Consider the following 12,675-nt stretch of genomic DNA (forward strand, 5'->3'; position numbering starts at 1 on the left):
ATGCTCTAAGAGGACTCAGGGCTTCTGCCTCTCAGACAGGACATGTTGCAACAGGGGCCCTGTCTGTTCCAAGACTTACCGCGGCTGCATTTGACGGCATGGCGGTTGAACGCCGGATCATAGCAGAAAAAGGCATTCCGGATGCAGTTATTCCTACGCTAATAAAGGCTAGGAAAGACGTGACAGCAAGATTTTTCACTGTATATAGCGAAAATAGGTTGCTTGGTGTGAGGCCGGGAAGACCCTACTGAGGAATTCCAGCGGGGTCGATTCCTGCACTTCCTACAGTCAGGAGTGACTATGGGCCTAAAATTAGGATCCATAAAGGTCAAGATTTCGGCCCTATCCATTTTCTCTCAAAAAGAACTGGCTTCACTGCCTGAAGTTCAGACGTTGTTCCGGGGGTGCTGCATATTCAGCCTCCTTTTGTGCCACCGGTGGCACCTTGGGATCTTAACGTTGTGTTGGATTTCCTGAAATCCCACTGGTTTGAGCCACTTAAGACCGTGGAGCTAAAATATCTCACGTGGAAAGTGGTCATGCTATTGGCCTTAGCTTCGGCTAGGCGTGTGTCAGATTTGGCGGTTTTGTCATGTAAAAGCCCTTATCTGATCTTCCATATGGACAGGGCAGAATTGAGGACTCGTCCCCAATTTCTCCCTAGGGTGGTATCGTTTCATTTGAACCAGCCTATTGTGGTGCCTGCGGCTACTAGGGACTTGGAGGATTCCAAGTTGCTGGACGTAGTCCGGGCTTTGAAAATTTATGTTTCCAGAACGGCGGGAGTCAGAAAGTCTGACTCGCTGTTTATTCTGTATGCAGCCAACAAGGTTGGCGCTCCTGCTTCAAAGCAGACTATTGCTCGCTGGATCTATAGCACGATTCAGCTGGTTCACTCTGCGGCTGGATTGCCGCATCCAAAATCGGTGAAAGCACAAGGAAGGTGGGCTCTTCTTGGGCGGCTGCCCGAGGGGTCTCGGCTTTACAGCTTTGCCGAGCTGCTACTTGGTCGGGGTCAAACAAGTTTGCTTAGTTCTACAAGTTTGATACCCTGGCTGAGGAGGACCTTGAGTTTGCTCATGCGGTGCTGCAGAGTCATCCGCACTCTCCCGCCCGTTTGGGAGCTTTGGTATAATCCCCATGGTCCTTACGGAGTTCCCAGCATCCACTAGGACGTCAGAGAAAATAAGAATTTACTCACCGGTAATTCTATTTCTCGTAGTCCGTAGTGGATGCTGGGCGCCCGTCCCAAGTGCGGACTCTCTGCAATACATGTATGTAGTTATTGCTTAACTAAAGGGTTATTGTTATGAGCCATCCGTTAAATGAGGCTCAGTTGTTGTTCATACTGTTAACTGGGTATGGTTATCACAAGTTGTACAGTGTGATTGGTGTGGCTGGTATGTGTCTTACCCTGGATTCCAAATCCTTTTCTTGTTGTGTCAGCTCTTCCGGGCACAGTTTCCCTAACAGGTCTGGAGGAGGGGCATATAGGGAGGAGCCAGTGCACACCAGATAGTACCTAATCTTTCTTTTAGAGTGCCCAGTCTCCTGCGTAGCCCGTCTATTCCCCATGGTCCTTACGGAGTTCCCAGCATCCACTACGGACTGCGAGAAATAGAATTACCGGTGAGTAAATTCTTATTTTTACATGCTCTCTACTATGACATTGGGCATCGGCCTTGGCAGACGACGTTGATGGCATTTCATCGTCTCGGCCATGACTAATGGCAGCAGCTTCAGCACGAGGTGGAAGTGGATCTTGATCTTTCCCTATTTTACCCTCCACATTTTTGTTCTCCATTTTTTAATGTGTGGAATTATATGCCAGTATCAATAGCAATGGCCTACTACTATATATACTGTGCAAAACTGAAATGCACCACAGGTATGGATGGATAGTATACTTGACGACACAGAGGTAGGTAGAGCAGTGGTGTACTGTACCGTACTGCTATATATTATATACTGGTGGTCAGCAAACTGTGCAAAACTGAAATGCACCACAGGTATGGATGGATAGTATACTTGACGACACAGAGGTAGGTAGAGCAGTGGCCTACTGTACCGTACTGCTATATATTATATACTGGTGGTCAGCAAACTGTGCAAAACTGAAATGCACCACAGGTATGGATGGATAGTATACTTGACGACACAGAGGTAGGTAGAGCAGTGGCCTACTGTACCGTACTGCTATATATTATATACTGGTGGTCAGCAAACTGTGCAAAACTTAAATGCACCACAGGTATGGATGGATAGTTTACTTTACGACACAGAGGTAGGTAGAGCAGTGGCCTACTGTACCGTACTGCTATATATTATATACTGGTGGTCAGCAAACTGTGCAAAACTGAAATGCACCACAGGTATGGATGGATAGTATACTTGACGACACAGAGGTAGGTAGAGCAGTGGCCTTCTGTACCGTACTCCTATATATTATATACTGGTGGTCAGCAAACTCTGCAAAACTGAAATGCACCACAGGTATGGATGGATAGTATACTTGACAACACAGAGGTAGGTAGAGCAGTGGCCTTCTGTACCGTACTCCTATATATTATATACTGGTGGTCAGCAAAATTATGCACTTACTCCTACTATATACTACAATGCAGCACAGATATGGAGCGTTTTTCAGGCAGAGAACGTATAATACTGGTGGTCACTGGTCAGTAAAACTCTGCACTGTACTCCTCCTATATAATACTGCTGGTCCCCAGTCCCCACAATAAAGCAGTGTGAGCACAGATATATGCAGCACACTGAGCACAGATATGGAGCGTTTTTCAGGCAGAGAACGAATTTTACTGGTGGTCACTGGTCAGCAAAACTCTGCACTGTACTCCTCCTATATAATACTGCTTTTCCCCAGTCCCCACAATAAAGCAGTGTGAGCACAGATATATGCAGCACACTAAGCACAGATATGGAGCGTTTTTCAGGCAGAGAATGTATAATACTGGTGGTCACTGGTCAGCAAAACTCTGCACTGTACTCCTATAATACTGCTGGTCCCCAGAATAAAGATATTTGCAGCCCCCTGAAACAAAGTGAGAGGACGCCAGCCACGTCCTCTCACTATCATTTCCAATGCACGAGTGAAAAATGGCGGCGACGCGCGGCTCCTTATATAGAATCCGAATCTCGCGAGAATCCGACAGCGGGATGACGTTCGGGCGCGCTCGGGTTAACCGAGCCAAACGGGAGAATCCGAGTCTGCCTCGGACCCGTGTAAAATGGGTGAAGTTCGGGGGGGTTCGGATTCCGAGGAACCGAACCCGCTCATCAGTAAACTAAACATAATAATATAAGACATAACACAGGTAGTGAGCCTTGCACTGTTTTATTTTGTGTTTGGACAATTGTATGTATTAAAAGTAAAATTTTAATATTTTCTCACGTGCGACAACAAAGACATTTCTCTGACGTCCTTGTGGATGCTGGGACTCCGTCAGGACCATGGGGATTAGCGGCTCCGCAGGAGACTGGGCACAAAAGTAAAAGCTTTAAGACTACCTGGTGTGCACTGGCTCCTCCCCCTATGACTCTCCTCCAAGCCTCAGTTAGATTTTTGTGCCCGAACGAGAAGGGTGCACACTAGGTGGCTCTCCTGAGCTGCTTAGTGAAAAGTTTAAGTTTAGGTTTTTTATTTTCAGTGAGTCCTGCTGGCAACAGGCTCACTGCATCGAGGGACTAAGGGGAGAAGAAGCGAACTCACCTGCGTGCAGAGTGGATTGGGCTTCTTAGGCTACTGGACATTAGCTCCAGAGGGACCGATCACAGGCCCAGCCATGGATAGGTCCCAGAGCCGCGCCGCCGGCCCCCTTACAGAGACAGAAGAGGTCCGGAAAATCGGCGGCAGAAGACGTCCTGTCTTCAACAAGGTAGCGCACAGCACTGCAGCTGTGCGCCATTGCTCTCAGCACACTTCACACTCCGGTCACTGAGGGTGCAGGGCGCTGGGGGGGGGCGCCCTGAGACGCAATAAAAACACCTTGGATGGCGAAAAATGCATCACATATAGCTCCTGGGCTATATGGATGAATTTAACCCCTGCCAGTTTTCCTTAAAAAAGCGGGAGAAAGGCTGCCGAGAAGGGGGCGGAGCCTATCTCCTCAGCACACAAGCTCCATTTTCCCTCACAGCTCCGCTGGAAGGACGTCTCCCTGACTCTCCCCTGCAGTCCTGCACTACAGAAACAGGGTAAAACAAGAGAGGGGGGGCACTAAATTGGCAGATTAATCAATACAGCAGCTATATAAGGGAGAAACACTTATATAAGGTTGTCCCTATATATATATATATTATATATAGCGCTCTGGTGTGTGCTGGCAAACTCTCCCTCTGTCTCCCCAAAGGGCTAGTGGGGTCCTGTCCTCTATCAGAGCATTCCCGGTGTGTGTGTGTGCTGTGTGTCGGTACGTTTGTGTCGACATGTATGAGGAGGAAAATGGTGTGGAGGCAGAGCAATTGCCGGTAATAGTGATGTCACCCCCTAGGGAGTCGACACCTGACTGGATGGTCTTATGGAAGAATTACGTGACAGCGTCAGCACTTTACAAAAGACTGTTGACGACATGAGACAGCCGGCAAATCAGCTAGTGCCTGTCCAGGCGTCTCAGACACCGTCAGGGGCTCTAAAGCGCCCGTTACCTCAGATGGTCGACACGGACCCAGACACGGACACTGACTCCAGTGTCGACGGTGAGGAGACAAACGTGACTTCCAGTAGGGCCACACGTTACATGATCACGGCAATGAAGGAGGTTTTGAACATTTCTGATACTACAAGTACCACAAAAAAGGGTATTATGTGGGGTGTGAAAAAACTACCCGTAGTTTTTCCTGAATCAGATGAATTAAACGAGGTGTGTGATGAAGCGTGGGTTTCCCCCGATAAAAAACTGATAATTTCTAAAAAAATTATTGGCATTATACCCTTTCCCGCCAGAGGTTAGGGCGCGGTGGGAAACACCCCCTGGGGTGGATAAAGCGCTCACACGCTTGTCTAAACAGGTGGCACTACCGTCCCCGGATACGGCCGCCCTCAAGGAACCAGGTGATAGGAAACTGGAAAATATCCTAAAAAGTATATACACACATACTGGTGTTATACTGCGACCAGCAATCGCCTCAGCCTGGATGTGCAGCGCTGGGGTGGCTTGGTCGGATTCCCTGACTGAAATTATTGACTATAGAGCATTTAAAAGATGCATTTCTATATATGCGAGATGCACAGAGGGATATTTGCACTCTGGCATCAAGAGTAAGTGCGCTGTCCATTTCTGCCAGAAGAGGGTTATGGACGCGACAGTGGTCAGGTGATGCGGATTCTAAAAGGCATATGGAAGTATTGCCTTATAAAGGGGAGGAGTTATTTGGGGTCGGTCTATCGGACCTGGTGGCCACGGCAACTGCTGGGAAATCCACCTTTTTACCCCAGGTCGCCTCTCAGCAGAAAAAGACGCCGTCTTTTCAGGCTCAGTCCTTTCGTCCCCATAAGGGCAAGCGGGCAAAAGGCTCCTCATTTCTGCCCCGGGGCAGAGGAAGGGGAAAAAGACTGCATCAGGCAGCCTCTTCCCAGGAACAGAAGCCCTCCCCCGCTTCTGCCAAGTCCTCAGCATGACGCTGGGGCCTTACAAGCGGACTCAGGCACGGTGGGGGGCCGTCTCAAGAATTTCAGCGCGCAGTGGGCTCACTCGCAAGTGGACCCCTGGATCCTTCAGGTAGTATCTTAGGGGTACAAATTGGAGTTCGAGACGTCTCCCCCTCGCCGGTTCCTGAAGTCTGCTTTACCAACGTCTCCCTCCGACAGGGAGGCGGTATTGGAAGCCCATTCACAAGCTGTATTCCCAGCAGGTGATAATCAAGGTACCCCTCCTGCAACAGGGAAGGGGTATTATTCAACGCTCTTTGTGGTACCGAAGCCGGACGGCTCGGTGAGACCGATTTTAAATCTGAAATCCTTGAACACTTACATACAAAGGTTCAAATTCAAGATGGAGTCACTCAGAGCAGTGATAGCGAACCTGGAAGAAGGGGACTATATGGTGTCTCTGGACATCAAGGATGCTTACCTCCATGTCCCAATTTGCCCTTCTCACCAAGGGTACCTCAGGTTTGTGGTTCAGAACTGTCATTATCAGTTTCAGACGCTGCCGTTTGGATTGTCCACGGCACCCCGGGTCTTTACCAAGGTAATGGCCGAAATGATGATACTTCTTCGAAGAAAAGGCGTCTTAATTATCCCTTACTTGGACGATCTCCTGATAAGGGCAAGGTCCAAGGAACAGCTAGTGGTCGGAGTAGCACTATCTCAAGTAGTGTTACGACAGCACGGGTGGATTCTAAATATCCCAAAATCGCAGCTGATTCCGACGACACGTCTGCTGTTCCTAGGGATGATTCTGGACACAGTTCAGAAAAAGGTGTTTCTCCCGGAGGAGAAAGCCAGGGAGTTATCCGAGCTAGTCAGGAACCTCCTAAAACCAGGCCAAGTGTCAGTGCATCAATGCACAAGGGTCCTGGGCAAAATGGTGGCTTCTTACGAAGCGATTCCATTCGGCAGATTCCACGCAAGAACTTTTCAGTGGGATCTGCTGGACAAATGGTCCGGATCGCATCTTCAGATGCATCAGCGGATAACCCTGTCTCCAAGGACAAGGGTGTCTCTCCTGTGGTGGTTACAGAGTGCTCATCTTCTAGAGGGCCGCAGATTCGGCATTCAGCACTGGGTCCTGGTGACCACGGATGCCAGCCTGAGAGGCTGGGGAGCAGTCACACAGGGAAGAAATTTCCAGGGCTTGTGGTCAAGCATGGAAACGTCATTGCACATAAATATCCTGGAACTAAGGGCCATTTACAATGCCCTAAGTCAAGCAAGGCCTCTGCTTCAGGGTCAGCCGGTGTTGATCCAGTCGGACAACATCACGGCAGTCGCCCACGTAAACAGACAGGGCGGCACAAGAAGCAGGAGAGCGATGGCAGAAACTGCAAGGATTCTTCGCTGGGCGGAAAATCATGTGATAGCACTGTCAGCAGTGTTCATTCCCGGAGTGGACAACTGGGAAGCAGACTTTCTCAGCAGAAAAACTAGACAGATATTGCGCCAGGTCAAGGGACCCTCAGGCAATAGCGGTGGACGCGCTAGTAACACCGTGGGTGTACCAGTCAGTGTATGTGTTCCCTCCTCTGCCTCTCATACCCAAGGTACTGAGGATTATAAGACGGAGAGGAGTAAGAACTATACTCGTGGCTCCGGATTGGCCAAGAAGGACTTGGTACCCGGAACTTCAAGAGATGCTCACGGAGGACCCGTGGCCTCTACCTCTAAGAAGGGACTTGCTCCAGCAAGGACCCTGTCTGTTCCAAGACTTACCGCGGCTGCGTTTGACGGCATGGCGGTTGAACGCCGGATCCTGAAGGAAAAAGGCATTCCAGATGAAGTCATCCCTACCCTGATCAAAGCCAGGAAGGATGTAACCGCACAACATTATCACCGTATTTGGCGAAAATATGTTGCGTGGTGCGAGGCTAGGAAGGCCCCGACAGAGGAATTTCAACTGGGTCGTTTCCTGCATTTCCTGCAAACAGGACTGTCCATGGGCCTAAAATTAGGGTCCATTAAGGTTCAAATTTCGGCCTTGTCGATTTTCTTCCAAAAAGAATTGGCTTCAGTTCCTGAAGTCCAGACTTTTGTCAAGGGGGTACTGCATATACAGCCTCCCTTTGTGCCTCCAGTGGCACCCTGGGATCTCAATGTGGTTTTGGGTTTCCTAAAATCACATTGGTTCGAACCACTTGCCACAGTGGATTTAAAATATCTCACATGGAAAGTGGCCATGCTGTTGGCCCTGGCTCCAGCCAGGCGCGTATCAGAATTGGCGGCTTTATCCTATAAAAGCCCTTACCTGATATTTCATTCGGATAGGGCGGAATTGAGGACTCGTCCTCAATTTCTTCCTAAGGTGGTTTCAGCGTTTCACCTAAACCAACCTATTGTGGTGCCTGCGGCTACTGGGGACTTGGAGGACTCCAAGTTGCTGGATGTAGTCAGGGCCCTGAAAATATATGTTTCCAGGACGGCTGGAGTCAGGAAATCTGACTCGCTGTTTATCTTGTATGCACCCAACAAGCTGGGTGCTCCTGCTTCTAAGCAGACTATTGCTCGTTGGATTTGTAGTACAATTCAGCTTGCACATTCTGTGGCAGGCCTGCCACAGCCAAAATCTGTAAATGCCCATTCCACCAGGAAGGTGGGCTCATATTGGGCGGCTGCCCGAGGGGTCTCGGCTTTACAACTTTGCCGAGCAGCTACGTGGTCAGGGGAAAACACGTTTGTAAAATTCTACAAATTTGATACCCTGGCTAAGGAGGACCTGGAGTTCTCTCATTCGGTGCTGCAGAGTCATCCGCACTCTCCCGCCCGTTTGGGAGCTTTGGTATAATTCCCATGGTCCTGACGGAGTCCCAGCATCCACAAGGACGTCAGAGAAAATAAGAATTTACTTACCGATAATTCTATTTCTCGTAGTCCGTAGTGGATGCTGGGCGCCCATCCCAAGTGCGGATTGTCTGCAATACTTGTACATAGTTATTGTTGCCAAAAATTCGGGTTTTGTTGTAGTGAGCCATCTGTTCTGGAGGCTCCTCATGTTATCACGCTGTTAACTGGGTTTAGATCACAAGTTATATGGTGTGATTGGTGTGGCTGGTATGAGTCTTACCCGGGATTCAAAAATCCTTCCTTATTGTGTACGCTCGTCCGGGCACAGTATCCTAACTGAGGCTTGGAGGAGGGTCATAGGGGGAGGAGCCAGTGCACACCAGGTAGTCTTAAAGCTTTTACTTTTGTGCCCAGTCTCCTGCGGAGCCGCTAATCCCCATGGTCCTGACGGAGTCCCAGCAGCCACTACGGACTACGAGAAATAGAATTATCGGTAAGTAAATTCTTATTTTTTTCCTCTTCTTCTTCTATTGTACAATCTAATTGTCTCTGGCTGCACCCCCGAACATCCAACCATAAGGGATTGATTTGCTGACGGATATTGATCGGGGCCTTTTTGAATTAGACATTATCAATTGTTCAGCTGGTGCAGAGCATATCCTATTCCCCTTTTCCCTTTATGTTCCCGTTTTCATGTACAAATACCAGAATGTTGTCCTACTGTAATGTGTAATTGTAACAATTTTTTTATGCTAGGTATGACTTCTTCATTGTCAGTCAGTCCGTAAGACAAGGGACAGTTTCTCCCACTCATTACAATGTTGTGTATGACAGCGCTGCCTTGAAGCCAGACTATATGCAGAGATTAACATACAAACTCTGTCATCTTTATTATAATTGGCCTGTAAGTATCTATTTTTCATCTTTTTACACTATTTTTTTTTTTTTTATAAGTACAGTGCATCCGGAAAGTATTCACAGCGCTTCACTTTTTCCACAGTTTTGTTATTTTACAGCCCTATTCCAAAATGGAATAAATTCATTTCTGCAGCGTGGTACACTGGTATTCCACAGGGAATAACATCAGGGTGTAGAGATGGATCTTGATCCGAGGCACCAACAGGCTAAAGCTTTGACTGTTCCCAGGATGCACTGTACCACCTCCTCTATAGCCCCGCCTCCAGGCACTGGAGCTCAGTTTGTAAGTTGATACCTACAGTGCAGGTCACTAACAGGTGGGGCTGCGCTAGGCAGCCCTGAAAAGAGCTTTTTAAGAAGACTTCAAGGGCCACGAACTTTTTGTCATTCTAACATTCTGTGCTGCAGCTCCATCACCTCCCCAGCAGCACTGCATACTCCCGCAGCCGGGTTCCCGGGTACTTGCAGCGGAGGCACACCGGGCATCAGGCACACCACTGCTGACGCTCTCCAGGATCGCGTGGCTGCACATCAGGGAGGAGGTAAGAGGGTCCCCCAGGTGGGACCCGCCGGTAAATCGCGATCCATTTGCAGTCCCAGGAGACGGAGCGTGCCGCTGGCGTGGACACTGTACTGCACAGGGATCCCACTATATCCACCAGGGCAGGGAGCACAGGTCAGATTTACTAAAATCCACTTTACACAGGCTCCACAGTACCCAGTGGTGAGGACAAAACATGGGGGAAAAGGCTCTGACCTGTAGCCCCTCCCCCAGCTCCGGGCGCCATCTACTGTTGGTGTTCCCACCCTGGAGTTGCATTTCACTATCCCTAACTCCCTGACAGAGATTTTGGCGCCATCTTTACACTGATAATGGACTGATCTCCGGGACTGCAGGGCTCTGTCTCCTCTGTAAAGCCGCCTGTCTCATCAGCGCTGTGCATTTACATACACTTAAGTATTCTACATGTAATTTTAGACAGTGTTAGCTAAGAACAAGTGTACTGCTATCTGAATATTTAGTACAAGTATTCTGTGATATACATCCAGTAGTTACTGTGCATTGCTATATCTATATATACATATCTGTATGTAGTTTTACTAGTCCAGTGCAGTTTTATAGTTTATCTGTAATAACTTCTGCATTGTTCCTGTGACTGTGTGTGCCTGTAGCTGCTGTGTGGATTTCATTCTTGTGTATCACATGAATTGCTATCACTATATTCTGTCCACCGGGGGGACTAGGTGCGTCAGGATCTCATTTTTATATATATATATATATATATATATATATAGATATGGGTTTGCAGGCGGCACTCAAGCAGACTTTGTAGCTGTATTAGTTTAAGTCAATTTATTAGCCAACATGTTTCGGGGACAGCGCCCCGTCCTCAGGGCCAGACAAGCCAAATAAAACAAACATGGAACATTTTATAAGACAGAGACATTAAAGCTGACCATACTCACCTGCTCCACGGCGCGACCGCCCGCCAGTTCGAGTGGCCCCACTTCCGTGTTGCTTCTGCTGACGTCACGGTGCGCCGCGTCGCAGAGAGATAACCATGGTGACTGTAAACAAACAGCAATGCGTCAACCATGGGATGAAAATGTACATACAATATTTACGTGGTAGTTAAAAGACATATAACAGGGTACATAGACATTAAAAACTCAGGATGCGCCACGCTTAGTGTGATCAGCTGGAACCTTAACATCTAATAGTCTCATGTTATAAGTACATGACACGCTATGTTGCATAAAGATGTGGAGGACATTTTGGGCAAAGGAAACAATATACAAAGAGAGCAGTATGTGTGGGAAGGGAAGTATGGTCATGAGTATAACGGAGTAGACTAGAAAAAATTATAACTATGTAGTTTTTCTACAGGAAACACTGCAGACCCAGGTTCTCATTAAGCCCCCTGGGAGACAGTGTTCCCAAATTAAAAATCCATCTGGATTCTAACTGTAACAGGGCCCTATCCCTATTACCCCCCCTGAGTTTACGGGGGACATGGTCAATTAGGATGGCCCTAATACTAGCTACCCCATGACCTTGTTGCATACAATGGCGTGCAAAGGGTTGTTCACTCTCCCTCTTCTCCAATGCCTTCTTGATGGCACTCCTATGCAGTGCCATACGCTCACGAAACTGTCTTATGGTCTTGCCTACGTATGCAAGACCACATGGGCACGTGAGTAAATAAACCACATGTGTGGTGGTGCACGTCATTCTGTGTTTGATGGAAATTTTACGACCTGTTAGTGGATGGTTAAATGTTGTGCCTACTGTCAATGTATTACAGGTGGCACATCCTAAACAACGGAAACATCCATTTTTAGGTCTCAGAAAGTGGGATTCCCTATTTCTAGCCAATTCTGTTATATCAAGTTTCACTAAGTGGTCATTGATATTTCGCCCCCTTGTATGACTTGGTAGTAAAGCTGTATTAGCCAAAGATGACAAAGCTCCATCTGTTTGTATAATAGGCCACATTTGTTTGGCCTTCTTCACTACTCTCTGACTCCTATTGGTATACTTATTAATCCAGGGAAAAATATCCCTAGTTCTACGTTTTTTGGGGCCAGCTTCCAGTACCTGTTGTCTGGTCATGCTTAGTACCCGTTGTTTAGAAGACTCCAGTTCCCTTATGGGGTACCCTCGCTCCGCAAATTTATACTTCATCTCCTCCAATGTCCTATGGGTCTCCTCCGGATCTGAGGTAATGCGCCGTACCCGCAAAAATTGCGAGTATGGGAGCCCTTTGCGTAGGGGAGCTGGGTGGAAGCTTTGATATTTCAATAGAGTGTTCCTATCGGTAGTTTTGACATACAAGGAGGTAACCAGTTGGGCATCATTATTGGTAATGGTTACGTCCAAATAATTAATGGTTTTCTCATGTATCATGTATGTAAGCTGTACAACATGTCCAGTTGAATTATGATTGTTAAGAAGAGACTCCAAATCCTCCTTCGGACCCTGCCATAGAATCAGAAGGTCATCTATGTATCGCCTGTAATAAAAAACCTGCATGGATACCAATGGGTCCAGGGAAAACATTTTACATTCTAATTGGTACATGAATGCATTTGCATATGACGGGGCCACTGCTGACCCCATCGCTACTCCTGCCAGTTGTAACCAGAATTTACCGTTATAGACAAAGTAATTCCGACTAAGTACCTTGTTCAACAAAGACAGGAAAAAAGAAATCTCAGGTCCTTTATAATCCATATTGTTATCTATCAACAACCTAACTGCCTCCATACCTGCATCATGTGGGATGCAAGTATAGAGGCTT

At 47.8% G+C, this 12,675-nt stretch overlaps 1 protein-coding gene across 4 annotated transcripts in view; it reads left to right on the forward strand.

The window, feature by feature from the left end:
• PIWIL1 (piwi like RNA-mediated gene silencing 1) overlaps positions 1-12,675 on the forward strand; it is a 1,090,590-nt gene that overhangs the window by 1,054,969 nt on the left and 22,946 nt on the right. For 3 of the 4 annotated variants that reach the window (XM_063964613.1, XM_063964615.1, XM_063964614.1), the window contains exon 20: positions 9,212-9,359. The exons of the other annotated variant lie outside the window; for it this stretch is intronic. In XM_063964613.1, coding sequence (XP_063820683.1) covers positions 9,212-9,359 — 148 coding nt within the window. The remainder of the gene's footprint in view (positions 1-9,211; positions 9,360-12,675) is intronic. 4 annotated transcript variants of the gene reach the window in all.

This window comes from Pseudophryne corroboree, chromosome 1, assembly GCF_028390025.1.
Source record: "Pseudophryne corroboree isolate aPseCor3 chromosome 1, aPseCor3.hap2, whole genome shotgun sequence".
In the NCBI taxonomy this organism is placed as follows: domain Eukaryota; kingdom Metazoa; phylum Chordata; class Amphibia; order Anura; family Myobatrachidae; genus Pseudophryne; species Pseudophryne corroboree.